We start from the raw sequence: 21638 nt of genomic DNA on the forward strand, positions 1-21638 counted from the left end.
AATAGCTATGAGTCATTTTAGTGGATATGGAGGCGCAGCAGCTTGCCGCCTGACCAGTGAATGAATCATTTGAATCAAATGTGGCCTTAGACACCACGCAATAAACACGGAGTGGCAGAATTAATTACACCACCCTTTGTGCAATTTCCAGGTAATCGGAGGCCTTGCAAAGACGAAGATCTCCTCAATAACTTGGCAGTCAATTGAACCGCAGGCAATGGGAAAATGTAGGATTTGAATGCAGAGCCAATGCCGGGGAATATGGAAAATGCTAATTTGTGGTGCGATAAGATGAATCGAGACATCCCTTTAGCCCCCATTTGACTCAGTGGAGGAAATGAATCATTAATGTTTGTTAAGTATGACAATCTAGTCGGCACAGATCTACATGCTCCCTGACTGCATCACCACGAGATAAAGCTCAGGCTGCAGCCAGAGCGCCAAACTGCCAGATCCTGTAATGATGGGAATTTATGGGCCTTTAAAGAGATAGTAGCAAGGCCTTTCACTAATCACCTCACACCACTGGAGTGCTTTGTGGGATTTTGGGGATTTTTTTTTTTCTTTCTCCCTTCGGTTTTTGGAAACATTTGAAAACTGTTTGTATTTGTAGCCGAGATTAGTATTCCACAGCTTATCTGAAAGCTGAGAAAATGAGCTGTAGGCTTGGACCCGATGCAAATGCAGCAGGCATTGTGAGTTTCTGACCGTTTGTGTCTCGACAGCCCACTGAGCCACAAAGAATGTAACATACTAGTGGACCTGAACTTCCCAGATCAGCATGCTGAGAGTCAGGGCATTATATCAGTAATATATTAGTATTTAGTATTTATCAGTAATATATTAGTATTAGACAGTCCCTACATGTATGTCTGCTGCCATAAAATCCTCATTTGGTCATTGTACCTTGAGGTTTTTATCTATTTTCATCCCAGCGTTTTTTTTAATTCTTTCTTTCTAGAGAAGCGTCCTTCAAGGACACCAGCTAAAGCCCTGAAGTTGCTGCCTTTCTATCCCTCTGCCAATCTGCCAGTGTCTTGGCTGGTTGGCTGGACCGGATTAGGGTCCTCAGATCTCTTTAAAATCGCCAACACCACACTGACATTCTCAAGGGCTTCCTTGACTGAGACAATGCTGAAAGGAAGAGCGGAAAAGCCAATATGACATTGTTGCTACCTTGCTGGAGGAGTTGTGTGTGTAAATCACCCATAAGCTTATTGACCTGAGTGTGTGTGGCTGCCATTAGTCCGATGATAGGGGCTGTCCTTTGATAGGGCTGATTTAACGCACACACACGTACACACACTTACTTCTTCAATTAATTAACATTGTTGATAACAGTTGTAAGAGTTAATCTTGATAGCATAAAGCCACAGATGCATGAATTGTCACTCAGGAGATGGCCAGTCGCCATACAAATGAAGATATAAAGGACACAGCATGCTCAAATTGAACCCATGATTGACACACACTTTTTGGTGCATATGAAACCAAATAAATTCCATGACAGTGTTAAGCAGTGTTAAGAAAGGTGTTTGAGAAGATAATAATTAATGTCTTGAAGGACCCTCTGAGCGTATTTCTCGGCTTTGTGCCATGGATTTTTTCCCCTGTACTTATAGGCACAATGTCCCCCCTTGCTATTTCCTGCAATGTTCTAAAAGAAACTTCATCAAGCCCTGTGACATTGTTCCCTGTGAGGTTGCCGCGGCGATTGTGTTTAAAATGCATTGCAAACGGTGTTAGATAGAAGGCAGAAAATCCTTAATCACTGCTTAATTAAGGAATCATCTTGTAGCTTCATTTCCTGAGCTGTAATTAAAGAGTTCCAATACGTTTCGTTACAGGGCTTAACATGTTCGCCTGAGATCAAGGTAGTACCTTTAATGTTATCTCCCCGGCTTTTTTCAAACTCGTTACATTGCGAGGAACTGTTGATATTCTCCTTTGTTATCCTCATCATAATACAAGATGAGTATGCAAAAGAGGTTCTCCAGCTCCAACAATACAAATAGAGGTGGGAGCGTTCTTATAGCGCTTCTGGGACGAAAAGTACGTTTAGAATAAAATAAATAAAGTAAAAAGTGGTCCCAGGCTGGAACTCGAAGAAAGGAAACTGGGTCGTAATGACCTCATGAGCAGTAAAGTAGGACAGTGCTACAGACTCCCCCCTCATTTTTCAGAGCGAAGCAGGAAGGCAGCTATCCTTTTGGCGATGTTTACTGGCCACTTTGAAGTGCGCCATGTCTTAAAAGGCTTAAGCTGCCGTGGAGAGTGAGCCCGATCTAAAGATTAACCTGTCGGGATGGACCGGTGTCTGTGCAGAAAACGTCACTGTGGGCGTGACAGGGGCCGATGTTGAAGTCAGGCTGTCTTGGAGTAGCAGAAAAACTGACAAAACTGAGGCCCAAATTTTGGGCACAAATCTGAGTTTTGGAGGACGTAAATAACGATAGTGCCAGGGAGGATCCTACACGACCCGTGCTGTGGGAGAATCCCCATCTCCATGTTAAGCATGCTTTTCTCTCATTCTCAGATGCAGGTTTATCAAATCAAAGTCAATTCGCTTGTATGGAAGCCAGAGAAATTACCTTTTGTTCACACCCAAGTTCTACAATACAGAGTAACTCCACCTGCTGTGCACATCACATCACATTATGAATATACAGTGGGGTCTGCGTTTTTGGAATTTTTTTTTTATTAACCGTAGGATCACATAGGTCCCAAGGTTTCAGACACATTACTGTAAGCAATGCACCCTGTGGGTAACTAACTCAAAGGGGCGAAATGCAATCATTTCATTAAACAACTTTTTTTTCAAATTATTATTGTTGTAATATAATTTACACATATATATTTTTTACATCACCATACATACTTTTTTTTAAACCGTAGTGATGTAAGGAGCGGGTATGTAAAAAAAACAAAAACTTGATAAACCAGTCTGGTTGGGTAGAGCATGAGATCTTTAAATTAGCTCAGCATGTAACATATGAACATACACATGCAGCAAAAATGCGCTGACATAGGAAATAATTTTACAGGCTTTACTCAGCTTTGCCCTCAAGAATGCTCCATATAGATATTGGGCCAAAAAGCCGATCAAAAATAGTCATGGTTGAATATCTCAATAATAATAATATCTGAATAATAACAATCACCTAACCGATGATGATGATTTGCATTTAGTGTGATTCACTATTGCCGTTGATGATGAATTCTAACCCTGTGTTTTGTTATTCAGGTGAAGAAGCAGGTAACAGGGAAGTGGCAGAGTCAGACATGGACAGACAAAATGAGAAGACCAGACACCCTCCTGAGTCTGAAGAATGGGATGGACCAAGTAAGTCATAACTGCAGCAATATATGTGTGTCATTGCACAGGCACTGTCATCCATATAAACTATATAGTATTTAGTATTTAGCTGTTTAAATATAGCATATGGTACTGTGATGTGGACAATGTGATGAGAGACTGTCAGTTCAAATTTACTATTTTCCATATTAATGACTCTCTTTCTAAGAAAAGACTTTAAAATGCTAATTTTGTAAATTTAGTACAGAGGGGAAAAGGGTATACATTCTTCCTGTAGCTGTATGAAGTCATGCAGCATTTCACAAAATGGCAGATATGAAGGTTTTTGCAGATAAGCATCAATGGACAGAAGTTCATCTTTAACTCGTGTTCAATTTCCTAGATAGACTGATGGTCTTTTGTGGCATTGTCTTCCTTATCTAGCATGACTCTATGACAGTGCATTCATATATATCACATAGATCATTAATCAGAGATGTGCAGGATGCACTCTTAGGCTGGATGGAGGAGCATGAATGGGAAGCAACTGGAGCATTGCATTGTCTCGTGTCACAAGTTCGACTAAACTGTGCTCCAGAGAGTGTTGGAGTGCACTTAAATGAAGTTATTATTGCAGTTGCAGTATAAGTTTGGTTACAGGGTTTGAATGGGTTGGATTAGATTTCTTTGCTCTTAAGCTCGTTGTACATCTGCTTGAACACAGACCACACATCCAACAGAAAGCTTACGCTCAGGGAGAATACGAGATATATTTATATCAGTTCTTCTTCAGGAATCTCATTTTACCATGCAGATTTTCTCTTGGTTTTAAAAATAGTTTTTATCTGGTTTCTCTCTCTCTCCCTCACACACACACACACACACACACACACACACTCTTCTTTTCTTTAAAAGTCTCTTCATCAAAGGCCAGGCTAATACATCGAAGAAGATAGCAACACCAGCAATTACTGTGCAGCACTGTATGCCCACTGCTGAATACACAAAATATGATTCCCGTTTAATGCGAATGACCTCAAGAATTTATTGCAGGTACATACGGTTCTAAAAGTGGATTTGGGCAAGTTGGCTGTGCCGGCCCCCCTGGGGTGTGTATTTTATACTGACAGTGAATCAGTGTTATCGGCTCCTATCAGATAATGCATTTATCATTAAACTTCACATTTGCATTTCAATCTGGGGAAGGAAATGAGCGTGGGCAGTGTAAGATAAGAGCGCCTGGATGACAGTAATAAACCATCACTGTGATCAGTCTGCAGACAGGGCTGAGCGGGTCAAATCACAACCATGGGGGCCGTGACAAAAAAGAGCGAGCGAGAAAGAAAGAGAGAAAGAAGGCGTCTCATCCGCACAGGGCCTTTCAGGGAAGAAACCGCTGAGCTTAAAACTACAGATTTTTTATGTGCATGTGGGGGGTGCTGGATGAGTTGAGCAAAACTGCTATAGCTGTGTGACTCTAATTATGTCCATATCTGACACACACACATGTACACACAGAAAAAATGTTGGCTTGTGGATATGCTGGATTACTTGAATGCTGCAAAAATGACAGCTTTTGTTTTACCACATCTATATTGTAGAATCATGCATTTAATTCTTGCTACGCTAGAGCTCTAGCACTGTCACGAAATTACTTCATAACAAATGTACTTCATTAAGAAATTTGTGTTGATCAGTGATGATTGGACATATTTTTAATTACCTTCTATAATCACAGATAGCCATTTTTATTTCTGCCATAAAATATAGGTATGACAACATGATCATCTATGCATGGTCTCAATATTGCAGGGTGTAACACACCTCCCAAACTGGCAACAAGGTTTCTGAAGCTACTCATTTAGCTGAATGAAAGGATGTTAATCTTGGCCAAGTAATAACTGCATTCACTTTCACATCATGCCTCCTTTGATGGACCATTTCCCTTTTTAATTTTGCCCATTGTGCTAGAAAAGTCAGATGGGCATGTCATAATTTGAATAAAGCAGGAAATCAGACAATCAAATATGAACATCTGAAATGACATGACTTCCTGTTCAGAGCGATTAAAAGTAAATTTATTTAGTTTGAGACTGTCTACACCGTTATCTCTGTAAATGTTCAGATCCTCTGTGTTCGTGTTTCCTTTGTTATTTCTTGGCTTAAGTTTAAGCAGGTGCGATTAGGATCGCCAGCAGATAATTCTTAATCACTCTGTGGTGTGTATCTGAACAGGATATATAATGGCCATTACATCAAAAAGGGGGGATTTCTAATGAAGTGACTTTGACCAACTCCACCTGCTGTGAAGAATCTATTAAAATCCACCATTTGTTTTAAGTTCAAAGGGTGGAAAAGAGCTGCCTCTCTCTTTTTGATTAAACTTTTTCATAATCTTTTTTTTTAGATATAGAATTTTTCGGAACTTGTGTCAAGTGGAGTGTTTCCTCGGTGTCCCTTGTTTAACCCCCCCATCCGATATTGAGTTTGTTGCTAACTGTGACTCTTATTAATCTGGCAGGAGGCAGCTTGGAGAACATTCCCTCAGATGTTGATTCCTAGAGAACACCCACTTAGCGACAGTGCGTATGTCTCGGAGCAATCTGCCCAAGGATCTGCTGTTTCATGTTCTCATTCTCGTTATGGATGTTTGCAGTCTCATGTCTAATGTGGCGATAGCATATAGAGCAATGTGCTAATTATCACAGACTTCTTTGATGCATATCTTGACACTCGTCCTCAAGGCAAAGCGGAAGTGGGGGAGTTAGTGCTATGTGCTAATGAACTTCTGCTTGCGCCTATCTTCCCACACTGACTGCCTGCCTCAGTGAAGCTGGCTCCCATCAGAACCCAGGGAATGTCATGGAATGTCAAGTTCGAAGATTAGGGCCATGAAATTTTGGATAGTTAGGCTTTGGCACGAGAACAAAGTCTAGTGGCGCAATGGTGTAATGGTAAAGTTTCAAAGGATAATTGTTCGAGTTTGTAGACTTGAAGCATCATTAAAATACTTACAAATGTTAACTAATTAGTGTTTGGAGACAGGACTATCATGTGAGATTTTAACAGGCAATTTGCTTGGACGGCTGTGTAATGAAATTACGACTTTAAATATTATGAATCAGATGGGCGATCTTGTCCAAATTAGCTGATCGCTGCACAGGGAATTTGGAGGACAAGACAGGAATGAATGTGCAAGCAAAAAATCGATCACCTTGAGGACAAATCTCCGCTCTCAACAAGTCTCCATGCTCAGCGGTGCATGTCGGGCACAGCCCTGCCCGTTTCTCTGTGCCAGCTGGGCACAGGCCACAGGCAAGCGGGCAGCGGATGGAGGACTGGACCTCCGGGGCGTGCCCTCACAGATCAACCGGAAAAGAGAACACTCAGTGACCTTTTTCCTCGATGAAAGTGAACTCGAGCAAGGTACAGCGTTCGCCGCACTCCTGCTGGTGCTGAGCCTCAGCCTCAGCCTCCCTGGTCCTTCGTCTTCTCCCTGTCTTGCCAGATCCCCCCCCCATAAAAAAAAAACAAAAAAAACAATAGCCATTTCAGCTTTTTGTGCACATATGTCATGCTAAGTGAATTTGTAGAGCAGATGGCCACGTTAGTGTGGCAGGTGCCTCGACAAATGTTTGCGTTCGCTGTGCTGCTATTTATATCATGGCAGAACATGGAGCCACAAATATTTGCAAAAGGCCAGTGGGCTTCTTTTTTTTTTTTTTACGCACATCAGAATGATCCGTGCTTTTTTCTTTTGCACCAAAACAAACAAATTGGGGTTTGGTAGACTTGATGTGAGTGGCCTGAACTGCAGGTATGGATCAGCGATGATGCAGAGACTAGATTACCACCTCAGGAGACAGGAGGTGGGAGGAAGAGGTGCTTGTAGAGCCCTTTCCTCATCTGGCAGAATCTGATAAATAAATATTTACCATCAGGCATCATCCTCTGATTTGCAATGTCCTGCAATAGGGCTAGGAATATATTAATACAGCACATACTGAAGGAGAGAACTAACTACCCTGTCATTTCTGTCACCCAGGACGCAATCTTTATGTTTTTATAAACAGAATAAAAATGGGAGGAGTCTGAGAACTGACAGTTTATTCCTTGATCTGGATGATTTAAACCACAACCATTGATATGTCATATGCATGTAGCAACGTTATGATTGTCATGACATACTTTATTTACAGTTTTATTTCAAAACAAACAGTTGTTTACAGCAGTTTACTGAGACAATGTATGTCATTGTCTCAGTATTTATCCATATTGATCATATACAAACATCACTTATCATGTCTGATTGCTTTCTGTCAATTAATATGAATTAATAGAACTATAATTAAATTTGTGGAAATTTCTATTAATGTTATAATAACAGGTCCTGGAACCCCAGTAAAAGCAAGTAGAAAATAAAGAAACAAATGAAGCATTAAACACACTATACACCAAAATTAGCCCAGTTAGATAGGAGGTCTTGCCCTGACTGCTGCACAAACCTTGTCTCAGTCTCCGAATCACGTCACCCACAGCACCCTGAGTTCTCCTACCCCCGAGGAGCGACTGCAAAGCTGCACACATCAGGGAGGGCGTTCCATCCGGGGTGATAAACCTGAAGAGACTTTCTTTGACATTCGGAAACTTACGCATGGTGACAGGTTTAGAGTTTCTCTATTTTATGTTTCTTACTCTCTCTCTCTCGCTCTCTCTTTTTCTTAATTATTCGCAGAAGTCCGTTAAGTCAGGGTGTCATCAGAGGGGAGGGGAGCGGCGAAACGGGCTCACAGATGCAGATTAGGCTGCGGAAGATGAGGGTGTAAAAGGGATTTAATGGTAGGATGGATTAGAGAAATCCTTGTAACAATGTTAAATAATTATAGTTCCAGCCGAGATCAAAGCGCCATTGATTGAACCCCTCAAGCCTCCAGCACACAGTGAGGGAGTGTGTGTGTGTGTGTGTGTGTGTCTTGGAAAGCAAAGAGTAAACTAGTGCTATGACCACTACTGATTGTGTGCTTTCCAGTGGATCGATTTGGGAAAATATGGATAAAAAGATGTAGCCTTCAGAGGAGGTTTTGTTAACTAGGAGAACAGCCTAAGATCCTGTTGAGAGGTTTGATAACACCGCAGACGAACCACAAGGGAGGCTTGTCAGAAGCCCTCGCACTGATACCTAAGCGTTTTAAGAGGACTTATAGACACACTCAAATTTAATGTATGCAAAGCAGCAACTTTGAGGAGTCTTTCATTCAAACTTGTTTATTTCACCTCGTAATCAAGAATTTTCTGACACGCATCACTGCGGTTCTTTCTGAAAACGAGTGCGTTCTGCATGCCTCTTTCAATCATCTTCATGTGAAGATTTTTTTTTTTTTGAGAAGTCTTGCTGCGATAAGTGTTTCTGTAACTATCCAGATTGTCATGACAAAGCTATTAAAAGTCTTTACTCTGGAAAACATGGAAAACAGAAGTGTTAAAAAGTAAGCTAGGCTTGTCTCTTCTAAAGAGAGTTGAAGCTCCCAATCCTTCTGTCCTTCTAATTGACTATAGCTCATCTGCATCCAGAAATTGAACAAGGCGAGTGTCTCTCACCTCTTTCACCTAGAAGAATTCATGCTGTTTTAAAGGCAACAGGTGGTCATACCAAACATTGATTTGATTTAGATTTTTTTTTGTTCATTTACTGCATTTTGATACTTGATAAAGTAATTTATATGTACTAAACCATATACATTTGGACCACAATGTGCTATAGAGCTACAGGTAATGTCACATGTTTGGTTTCCTTGATTGAAAGAAGGACCTGCCAAAGTGGGCAGTTGACCTTTAGGGTAAAGTTTAAAAATGAATGTAAAAATGTGACTGTTAGCGGGTAAGGAAATGGACCCATAATCAGAAGGTTGCCATTTTGAATCCCAAACCACAAAGTTGCACCTGAGGTGCCACTGAGTTTTGTACCCTCACACCGCTCCCCAGTCATTGCTGCCGACTGTTCTCTAAGGTGATGGGTTAAATGCAGAGGTGTGCATCGTGTGCTGTGCTACAGTGTTTCACAATGACTAAAACAATCACTTTCAATTTAGAATTGAATTCTGACACAAATAGCCATCTTTTCCAGAGATGTATTTGTTTATTTATTAAATTTCTCATAGTGCAAGGTACATAACTATACAATATAAAAGCACTGGTGTGCATTACAATATATGTATTTACTGTAAGAATCTGAACATAGAGCCCTTGTGTTTATTCCTCATTCATACCAGAAGCATTCAAATCACTGCACTCGCAATGAGCCTCAGTGGTCATAATAACATCTTTTTACCTACCTGTGTAGGAGTTCACACTCTTTCACAGTCTCACTCATAAGCCAGCACAATAATAGAAGAGCAGACTGATGTACTGTAAACATGCCGATGTCTTGAACATTACATGTTACACTAAATATTTATTTTTACTTTTCAAGATGTTCCCCATTTATGATGACATGTAAATGTGTAATATTTAGGAAAATGGGGGTGAGGAATGAACAAGTGGGAGTGGTGGTTCCTTTTGCAGGATGTGTGATAATAATCATCCTAATCATAATGGTCATGACCATAATGATGCATGTTTTTGATCTAATACATGTATGTAATAGTTCAGGTAAATTTGATGAACTCCACGTTTTCTCCCAGATTGTGTCTTGGAGTATTCAATTATGCAATTTTCACTGGCATATTAATCATCTTTTCAACAAACAAGCCAGCATTAATTAAAGCAAAGCATGGATAAAGACGTGTTACTGGATCATCACTCTGTTTATCTCCATGCACAGACCTGCAGTTAAGTAAATTCAGCCTGTGAGATGAATTTCAATGTGTGTGTATGTGTGTGTTTGTGTTTGAAACTTGGGGCTCATCTCTAAAAAAAAAAAATTGCTGCTGCATGGATGAAAGATGAAGATTCTTTGTAATCTGCTGGAAAAGGCTGATAGAGTAATCACTTCCCCTTGGAGTTGGGGAGACTTGAACTTGGCGGCTGTTGCCGATATTTTGCAACAATTTAGCTTACTGTCTGCAACAGGGCTGTATGAAGAACTACACAGATGAATACTTCAGTAAAGGCCATCTGCAACAGGTGAGAGGAAAGCTGTGGCCTTAATATTAAATCATTAACATGCTTTGTACACATTGGAAGAGAAAATTGTAGTCAACATTCCTTGGCTTTATTGGATAGTTTCAAGACAGTGAATAATGACTAAACATTTAAATATTATATTTAAATCATTCAACTAAATGAAAGTAAATCACTTTTCAGTAACTGCTCAATCTAGAACTGTAGATGTTGCCCTGACCTTGGGCTACGCCTCAGTGCTACCCAAGGTGTCACACCCTAGATGCCTGTACGTCATATATGGTGAGACCACACTGAGACTGTGATTGCCAGTTATGGGATTCTCAGTGATTCTCAGCTTCCAAATCTAGGCTCGGTGTTACCAGTGAGTTCAGAAAACCAACAACGGCAACAGAGAGCTGAAGAAGGGCTTTGGGAGAAGAGTGGCCGGCGCTGCTGTATGCAGGCACTTGAGTCCGTCAGTGGAGAAGAACTACAGGCATCTGTGGACATGTTGCTCCTTCCTGCTCTGCATTGTGGGGGCGACTTTATCAGCGCACACACTCGGAGAGAGATGGAGAGAGAGCGAAAGCGTGGTGGGCTAGTTTATATTTCTTTTCTTTTTTTTTTCCTGCCACCCCTCCTTCACTTAAACACTGGATCTTTGTGCTTTGAAGCACTTGGCTGCCCCCTCTGTCCTCGCTGCTCCCCAATGGCAATCTGAAAGACACCACGCCGGGGTCGCTGTTGCCCATCATAACAAAATCACACAGGACACACACACACACACACACACACACATACACATGCGAAGGGAGACACACACGGGGAGAGAAAACCTTGTCAATTCTGCTGCGTTAGCTCAAATCTAAATGCACTCAAACAGACTGGTGCACAGGAGCGAGATGCTTTCTCGAGGAAGTAAAAAGAGAGAAAGCAGGCGAGAGGGAGAGAGATGGAAAGGCAGAGAGAGAGAGAGCGAGAGAAAAAGTCAAAAACCTCCACATAACAATGCCGGAGAAAAATCAGAACATTTTCCGCCGAAAGATGGGCCATTTCCAAATCCTTGTGCCCTATCAGACAAATTAAAGTAAATCAAGCATGAAATGAAGCAGAAGAGCCCGGAGATAAGGCTCCTTTAAGTCCTTTCCAGATTAGGATAGAGAGAGAGGTGCATCTGGTTCTGGCAGTGAAGGAGGCTAGTTTCTCATTTCACAATAGCAGTCAGTGTATAGGATTACTTTCCCCTGTCAGTGACATGGGGGAGCAGTGAGGGAAAAACACACACACTCTCGCGCTTTCTCTCTCTCTCTCTCTCTCTCTCTCTCACACACACACACACACACACACTCGCACAGTCTGCAAAAACGTCTCCAAATTTGTCACTAATGTTTTATAGCTGACATCATAGGATACAGAGTGATATGTGTGGCTGCTGCCTGCTGAGATTAACCAGGATAGGTTTCAGTTTACCTGTTTTTGTTTACATGTGTTATTTATGCTGCCTGATTCATCAACACAAATAATTTTCTGCAGGACTGGGCTCTGTAAAAATGTGTTGAAATTGCAAAAAAAATTTAACAAAAAAAAAATCGGAACTAAAAAAGAACTTTTCTAGCCATGTATAAAAGACTACAATTGAATTTATTCCTATTGTACTATGTAGTCCATTGTTGTGAAATTTGTATTAAATACAAATTATAGCAAAGCTCTGGGCATATAGATTGCTTTAAAAAATTGAACACTTTTAACTCCAAGTCAATCACACTTCTGTGAAGTCAAACTGTCCACTTAAGAAGCAACACTGACTGACAATCAATTTCACAGGCTGTTGTGCAAATGGAAGAGACAACAGGTGGAAATTATAGCAAATTAGGAAGACATCCCCAATAAAGGCGTGGTTCTGCAGGTGGTGACCACAGACCACTCCTCAGTTCCTATGCTTTCAGGCTGATGTTTTGGTCACTTCTGAGTGCCAGCGGTGCTTTCACACTAGTGGTAGCATGAGGCGGAGTCTACAACCCACACAAGTGGCTCAGGTAGTGCAGCTCATCCAGGATGGCACATCAATGCAAGCTGTGGCAAAAAGGTTTGCTGTTTCTCTCAGTGTAGTGTCCAGAGCATGGAGGCAATACCAGGAGACAGGCCAGTACATCAGGAGACGTGGAGGAGGCCGTAGGAGGGCAATAACCCAGCAGCAGGACTGCTACCTCCACCTCTCTGCAAGGAGGAACAGGAGGAGCACTGTCAGAGCACCTACAAAATTAGCTCCAGCAGGTCACAAATGTGCATGTGTCTGCTCAAACGCTCAGAAACAGACTCCATGAGGGTGGTATGAGGGCCCGACATCCACAGGTGGGGGTTGTGCTTACAACCCAACACCGTGCAGCACATTTGGCATTTGCCAGAAAACATCAAGATTGGCAAATTCGCCACTGGCGCCCTGTGCTCTTCACAGATGAAAGCAGGTTCACACTGAGCACATGTGACAGACGTGACAGAGTTTGGAGATGCCATGGAGAACGTTCTGCTGTCTGCAACATCCTCCAGCATTAACAGTTTGGCAGTGGGTCAGTAATGGTGTGGGGGGCCACACAGCCCTCCACGTGCTCACCTGACAGCCATTAGGTCCTCAGACCCCTTGTGAGACCATATGCTAGTGAGGTTCTCCCTGGGTTCTTCCTAATGCATGACAATGCTATACCTCATGTGGCTGGTGTGTGTCAGCAGATCCTGCTAGATAAAGGCATTGATGCTATGGACTGGCCTGCCCAGACCTCAATGCAATTGAGCACATTTGGGACATCATTTCTCACTCCTTCCACCAATGCCACGTTGCACACATAATTTTTTTTTTATTTTGTTGTCAGCACATTCAACTATGTAAAGAACAAAGTAAATAATAATAATAATATTTCAATCATTCTAGGATGTCTTATTTTTGAGTTCCTTTCATTTTTTTGGAGCAGGGCGTAATTTGCATATTTTCAGACACAAATCCAGTCTGAACTCCAGCTGATGTACTATGCAGCTCTTTAACATGCTTGCGTGTACTGTGGGAAATGCTAGATTTCCTTTCCCTTTTTTTTACCTCCCAGTGGTGATGGGTGCAGACAGAGAGCAAGCGAGTACAATAGATAAACGGAGAGAGAAAGAGAGAGTGAGCAACACAGCTCTAACCTTGTCACCAGGTAGTTAGTCATAAAAACTGAACTTGACCTTTGTGGCCCAAGCTTTAGGTTTAACCTCTCTATCAGCCTATCTCCAGGCATTTTAAAAATACTCCTGAAACTGGATGGTTTAACCCGCTTTTACGCTGTTCACATCAAAACTGGATGAGGAAAAAAAGCTTAATCCATCTTATCTGTTGACTGTCAAACTGCTCAGACTAAGACCTACACTTCTCACAAAGACAACTGGGTCACCCAACAGAGGCAGAACTTCTGTTCTGGGTAATTTGAGGCCTCAGAAGCAACTTTGATGGATGCTGATAACTGGTTAAATAAAATGCTTAACTCAGACAAAATAATTCATGATGTGAGTTTTTTTTTTTGTAGAGCGGTAAAATGCGATGATGGTTAATATTTTACATTTACGGCATTTGGCATACGCCCTTATCCAGAGTGACTTACAATGTTCTATTCCAAAATATTAGATCTGTATATAACAAACATAATTACACAGTAGATGCTTTAAAGATTCTTTAAGTTGCAACCAAAACACCACACTGCCAACTTGCCTTTTTTCCATAGGGCATCCTGGTGCAGTGTGATCCCCACAATGCACATGAAAAATGGGATTCATTTTGACTAAGACACCATCTACTATTGCTCCCTGGTCCAGCTCTGATTCTCATTCTGGGTGCTTTTGTTGGTGGACATGGTTCATGGGCACCCAGGCAAGTCTGCAGCTACATAGCCCCACTTTTCAATCTAAACCAGCATTAGCATTTTTAGCTACTGTAGCTCTCCTTTTGGATCAGACAACATGGGCCAACCCTCACTTTCTGCATGCTCATCTTTGCTTCAATCATTTCCCTACTTTGGACAACGTATGGTTCTGACCAAGGCAGGCCTGGAAAATCCCTCAAAGCTGTTGTGTTGGAGATGCTATGACCAAGTCGTCAAAATGTTTTTCTTTGTCCAAATCCTTACACTTTCCCATTATTTCTGCTTCCAACACTTTAAGAAAGAACAAATGATAACTTGCTGCCTAATATATCCCACCCACTGCCAGATGCCATTATAACTATTGCTGTTATTCACTTCACCTGTCAGGGGTCATAATGTTATGGATGATAATGTATAACACTAATATTTAATAATATGAAGAATGGTGCAAAAAGCACAGGGGTCACATTTACTAACACCTCAATAAGTTTTCACAGTTCATCTACTGTATGTGAGATGACAGTGAATTAATAATAAAACAAGTCTCCCTTTAACAACTAGCAAGCCAGCCCTTTCTCATTTGTTTGTTGTTCGTTCTTAAAACTAGACATTTTTCTTCACGTGACGCTAGCAAGCATCACCACTGTACAAAGACCTAGTTTCATGCTAATACAGCCCTGAGTATTGATGTAACATGCAATAGGCAGTGACATTTCAGTGTATAATTTGTGATTCAGCACAAGGAGTACTTTATATTTATTCTTTACTTGTTTTTCTCCAGTTACCTGGTGTTTCTGTCTTCTTCAACATGCTGCTCCATGAGAACCATCAACAACTTGATGTGCACAATATCTCTATACTAGACCACACGGCAGAGGACATTGCTGCCCTTGCAGTAAATATTGTCTCCATTAGTCAGTCTTGCTAGTCAGGAATAAGAAGAATTACGTCTTTCATGGGCATTTCAAATTTGTAACACATCTTAACAAATCAAATCTGGAGGGAAAAATGTCTGTCCTCTAGATGATGTTTTTAGATAGCGCATCATCCTTGAGCTCTCTGTCTCATCTTTTACATGCTATCAGTTGGCATGGTGACGCTGGTATAAGATGAATGCTTTAGAGATCGTTGTCACTATGACTTTGGTGGGCCTTTGATCAAACTGAACTCAAGACAGATGGCATATGTCCTGCAGTTTAAATCCAGATGCTTTCATAAACTATTCTGTGCCTGTCACCTGTTGCAGGAACACAGCACAATATTTTAGCATACTTTTTTGTCTCAATTATATAACCATGTTTGTGAAAGATGGTGGATTTGTCAGCTCTCAATCTGCCAGCCCTTCAGTTTTTTTTTTTTTTAAGCTTTAGCCTAGCTGTTGCTTGTCTTTCCATCCTGTCCAGAGAAGAGTTTGGGCCAAGTGGAGGGCTCTTGGAGGTGAGAGAGGCACAGAGACGAAGAGGAGAGGGGGGAAAGGGGGGGGGGTAGGTCCTTCTGTGTTTTAAAACAAGTGTCTCGCCGGGAGATAATGGTACAGCAGTTGGATATAAATGATGCATTTTGTTCACTCAGAACCGATAATGGTATTTTTAGGGAGGAGGGGGCTGGGAGAGGAGAAAAGTTCATCGCTCCCTTATCGAGGCAGAGTGACATTTCTCCTTCAGCTTTAAAATTTCATATCGCATATCTCCTTTAAAGCTGCAGCACCTTTTTTTAGAGCAATACAGCACATTCCATTTTACTCCATCTGCCTCCATACACTAAATTAATTTGTGTCCTATTTGGCGGACCTATAAGCTGCTCTGTCAATAGTGGCAATGCTCCTGATAATCATCTCTCAGAATTGTCACACATCACAGTTCTCTCAAACAAAAAAAAAAATATGGATCATCATCTTTTTCCGGCAGTTTTTTCAAACTCCCACAGCTTGAGATGGGGTTAAGAGTGTAGTAAAGGATCTTTTTTTGTCACTATATTTAAAAGTGCTCTGTCTCTGGGGCCGTGGAACTGCCCAATATGTGTTATGATTTAAATGCAGAGGACACAATATATTGTGTTCACCATGTGATTGTGTTCACAATGACAAAAACAATCACTTTCCTAGATGGTAATGATATTAATAGCACATTTAGAAGTGCCTGTTTTAGCACACAATTTTTAGTTTATATTAGTTCTACACTCTCATCAGTCATTGTTTATGCCAATAGAGACTTCAGCAACCTTGGTGGATGACAACTTTTCAATTGAGTTCATCACCAAGTTGCTTGGTAACACATTTACATTTACATTTACGGCATTTATCAGACGCCCTTATCCAGAGCGACTTACAATCAGTAGTTACAGGGACAGTCTCCCTGGAGCAATTTAGGGTTAAGTGTCTTGCTCAGGGACACAATGGTAGTAAGCGGGATTCGAACCCGGGTCTTCTGGTTCATTGGCGAGTGTGTTACCCACTAGGCTACTACCACCTTTGTGGGCCAGCACCTCTGGTGTCACAAGGACTGAAACCTAGCGCCATGACATCCCAAGACAATGAGCTGACTTTGACGCAGCCTAATTGTGGACAGCAGGGTCCCCTGCCCTCCTTCAGTGTCTTCTGCAGCAACACCATCGCATCTTTTTGGATTGGCCAGCGAGGTGAGAGGGCTCGTTAGTGCTCAATCTCTCTGCCAGCAGAGGAGTGCGATCCACCCTTCCCCCCCAGCCGATGCCCTCGCTTATTCCCCAGCTCCACCTCCAGTGCTGGTGCACCACTGCACACGAGCAGATGCCCGGCCACAGAGCTTCTTCTGGGGCCTATCAGGGGAGGATCACCCCACACAAAAGGGACATTCATTGTGCTGCCAAGTATCTATGGAGAGGCAGGGACAGAACCCCAGACTGGAGCGACAGATCATGATCTTATCAAGGGAGGGTGGAGGGGGGCTTTTGGGAAGGGGGTGGGGGAGTGAGTCTTTAAACTCATCATCAGCTCCCACGTTGCCAGAATTGTGGCATTTAGGCACTGGGAGACGAGCACCATGGAGGGGAGATGGGGAAGGATGGTGTTGGCTAAACCCTCCCGTCTCCCTCTGTGAGGCTTTCCTCTTTCTGCCAAGCACTGTGCATGCATTACTGCTCAGTGGTCTGGTGGTCCACAGTGACATTTTGTCCTTTTTAGCAGAGCCCCAGTGAAAATAACCATGGTGCAAACCAGGTTGTCATCCTGGTTTTGCATAACTCTTGGCAAGGGACCCATTAATGATGCAGCAATGGGTTTGTTAAAACAACGGGGCGGAATAGACTGCAGGTTGCTGAGAGTTTGTTGCATACTACAGTTTCTCTCGCAGCTTGTTTGTCAGTAAGGGGGATTCATTTCTGTAATTTGCAGCATTGGCAGCCTTGCTGGGAATCTGTGCTAGATCCTCATGGTTGTTCTCACCCTGTGTATCTTGATCTCATTATCCATACAGAGTCAACATCTAAACGCTGGTGGCAAATAGGGAAAGGCCAGAGAGGGCCTCATTATTCTTGCTGGCTTTTGGGCTCTCGCTGTATCGGCAGCAGCTGTGACAAGCCAGCTGGGAGGCAAGGTCCTAGGGCTACATTTTGGAATGAGCTGCAGACAACTGGCACCCGATCACTGTGCACCTCCAAAAAACTTCAAATGCTCCTGCACCGCTCACTCACATCCACCCATCTACCACCAGCCTTCTCCCAGTCTGCTGCTTTTTACCCCAAAGAAATACCAGAAACATACAGAAACTTGCTAAGAACAAATGTTAGCTGAGGTGTCAAGCAGGGCTAAAGAGTAACGGTCCGGTGTCCGTGCAGCTAAAGGCCAAGGGGGTCTTATCAGAGAGGGAACAGGATGCATCAATTGAGGGGCCGGCCGAGTCGGACCCCAGCCTCCCTGTGATGTGGACCAGCTGCGCCATGGCGCTTAATTATTTCCCTTTAATGAGCTTCCCCACCTTCCCATGGGCCGGCAGGAACTCTGCGTGCTTCAGAGGGCCAGATATGTCCGGGCGGCATCTTTCCCCTTCCCGCAGACCACCAGCAGCACCAATTCCCTCGCAGAATACCGCTCAGTGGAGCTAATCAGAACGTACAGTAGACATTAGCCTGTGATGATCAGGGAACATCTGTGCTCTGAGTAATATTGCTTAAAATGAGCGCAGTTTCTTTCATGTGCTGAATTAAATGAGGTACAAAAAAAAAAAGTGTCAAGGCCTCAGGTCCTTCTTCTATATACAATGTTTCCAGCCCATCATTTATTATTGATTAGTAATTGATTCTGTCATTTTGCAATGCCAAAATATTCTGATAATAAGTTAAAATGAAGTGATTGTCACATGTGATACACAGCAGCACAGCACACGGTGCACACAATAATTCTATTACAAACAAATATGTGAATATTACAATAATGTGTTCCGTTGGCCTGAACGGTTTTTGCTACTGTCAGGAGGCTTCAAATCTTGTGAACAGAAACAGAAACTGACCCATTGTTTGTGCATGATCACAAAGGTGACGGTGATATTTACTCTGCAACAATGTCGCAAGTCACCTAGTGTTGTTTATGCATGAGGAGGAGCACATAGGAGAATTTCCATACCAACAGGCGAGCACGATAGCATGTCACAGATACAAGGCTGATATTTACAGAAAAGAGCACAGTGAATAGGTCATTATGCCTCAGACGCATTAGAAACCTCAATCACAAAGAACAGCCGACTCAACCATAACCACAACACCAGCGGCTCGTCGGGGAAGCGCTGCCGCGGTGTTGGGCTACCCCCAGTCAGACTAACTGGGGGTTCCCAATGGCGTACAGCGTGTAGAGTTTTCATGGTGCGTGTGAAGAAACAGCGTTTCAAATGACGCTAGCGTTGCAAATGACGATGGAAGAGTGGGCCTGGGAGCTACAGCTCATAAAGAGGTGATGTGTTATGAAGAGCACCGCAGCCGCGGCACTCAGGCACAGTCAGACAGGACGTGTACACCAAGATAAAGCAGATAGCACTTGAGCGTTCTGAGGGGATAAATCCTCCCAAGCCATAGGTCTTCCTGAAAGCCCGAGCACTCAGTGTTGTCAAGGCGACCAGGGCGGAAATGTGCACTCCAGAACCACATGATTCTCTTCCCCCTCCGAAACGTGGCCAGCGGGGCCCATTATCATAACTGTTTGATTAATCACCGTCCCCAAAAAAGTACACTAAATCTGTGCGATAAGATAGCAGAGGAGGTACGCGGGGAGTTCGCCGCAGCTGCTGCACTATCCCATGACACGGTTAATTGACTGTGTGTTTAGCGCAGTGCTAACAAGGGCTCAGGTCTTTCCTGGAACAACAGAAATAGCCCAGCCCCTGCCAGCCAGCGAGCCTGTTACATCTCCAAGAGATTTATCAGCGAGGCGGAGAGACACCTTTCACGGGAGGTTACAGGGAAGCTGTCTTGATGAACTCCATCTGATCGATATGCATGAGATTCTGGCTGTGAACAGAGGCTCCTAGAAAGAAATGAGATATATAACAGATATTTTTTTTTACCAGTGAATCAGAAGAAAAAAATGTTGATTTGCAATTTTATTCTTCTTGTTTCAGGAGAGCTGGACCTGTTCCTCAAAGATGGAGAACGTCGGATTCACACTCATCAGCAACTTCCTGTAGGAACGACGTGGGGCCCCTTCGAAGGAAAGATTGAGAAGAGCAGCGATGGAAGTGGCTTGGTAGCTAAACATTTTACTTAAAACTAAGCTCTTGTTGTAAGGCCTACTTTCCTAGAAGCCCTCGATTTCTGCTCTTTTAAAAATGCAGATTTTATGACTAATCAATTTAACTGATAGTTTTTGAGTTTAGTCCAGAAGTTTCTCTGCCGGGCTTCCCATCAATCAGCTGGCATTACATGTTTAATTATCCTGGTTCAGGTTTTGCTGTGCAGAAAGAATAGACCTGCCTGCTGTGGAAGGGAGGACTCCTTTTAACGTTCATTTAATGTTTCATTTTACATTTGGATTAATTTAATCATAAACTGTTAATTCTTCTTCTAAAGATATTTTATATTGTGGTAAAATAATAATATACATTCCACTCTCCAGTCTCTCATACTCAAGTCTCCTAGAAGAATCATTCCTGGCTCAGGGTTTCAGTATGCATCAATCTTTATTTATTTGTCTATAGATAATCAGCATTTCCTATAATGCCAAGTGAAGTATATGGACTTCAGTTAAGCTTTTGGGGACCAGTATAGCAGTGAACATTATGATGGGCAGGGTTCAGGCTATTGGGTTATGGAGTTCTGTCTGATTGAGTTGGCATCCCATCCTAAGCCTCTCTATCACAGTCCTCCACCATCTGATCAATCCTACCATTATTGTCCAATTACCGAGGAGATCAGCACAGGTGAGCGACGAGTTTGTTCATCTGCACACCCAGCTCGGCAAATTGTTGCAAATTAATAATGACACCCAAACATAAATGTCCGCCAACGGGGCTAAATTGCAGGCGTGGGTCAAAGTTATTGAGTAGCAGGTGTCTTAAATGCGGTAATTACACAATGTGGACAGACCCAGACAAAGGCCTGTGGCCTGACTCGGCTAGACACTCTGGGAACACGTTGTACCCTGGAAGTGTTAATAATTGATTTGGAGGCAAGCTAATAAGGGCTGGCAGATTTATATGTTCCTCGGTAGATTACTGTTAATAAAGTATGGCTTTGAGTTTGACGTTCAGTTAATGAATTAACATCAAGGTAATTACGGCACTTAGCACAGGGTCGGCTGCTGAAGACGCCATGCGTCCTGGATCTCAGCTTTTTATCACCTTATTCAAAAGATTTTTTTCTAATGATACCCCCCCCCCTCCTCAAAAATGTTAAGTCTTTGTGGTCTGACTGGAGTTTTTTCAGAATGGCACTGTTACTGTTCACTAGCAGACCATCTTGGGCATTAAAGTTTGACCTTGCGGCGCTGATGTATTTCATCAACACTGGGAGTTGCCAGTACTTCGGACAGAGTTTGACAGCCACGGCTACGGCTCGTCTTACCTGAGCCTTGGACAGAGCAGGACGTGGGGGGGGAAATGACATGATGCCGTCTTCATTTGCAGCTGGCAGAGACCTAGCAGCTGTCAGGCACTGGAGTGTTTTTATTGTGTAATTTAGAAAGAGGTTAGGAAAGGAGGGCCGGCATAGCAACAAAAAAAGGAGGAGGGGGTGGGAATTATTCAACCCATCACTCTCCAGTTTATCTCCTCCCTCTCTCCTCCCCTCTCCTTCCAATAGGTTTATTGTTCACTTCCTAAAAACTTGAACAAGTGGTGGTGGGTTTTTTTTTTTTCAGGACTGAAATTATATTTTTCTTCTTGTCATTACTT

General features: G+C 42.6%; 1 protein-coding gene across 2 annotated transcripts in view; it reads left to right on the top strand.

Moving 5' to 3' along the window:
- The window catches only part of zfpm2a (zinc finger protein, FOG family member 2a), a 104332-nt gene that overhangs the window by 34281 nt on the left and 48413 nt on the right, over positions 1–21638 (top strand). For both annotated transcript variants that reach the window (XM_028979084.1, XM_028979085.1), the window contains exons 3-4: positions 3245–3343; positions 19869–19993. In XM_028979084.1, the coding sequence (XP_028834917.1) occupies positions 3245–3343; positions 19869–19993 (224 nt within the window). The remainder of the gene's footprint in view (positions 1–3244; positions 3344–19868; positions 19994–21638) is intronic.

The sequence above is a fragment of the Denticeps clupeoides genome, chromosome 5 (genome assembly GCF_900700375.1).
Source record: "Denticeps clupeoides chromosome 5, fDenClu1.1, whole genome shotgun sequence".
In the NCBI taxonomy this organism is placed as follows: Eukaryota; Metazoa; Chordata; class Actinopteri; order Clupeiformes; family Denticipitidae; genus Denticeps; species Denticeps clupeoides.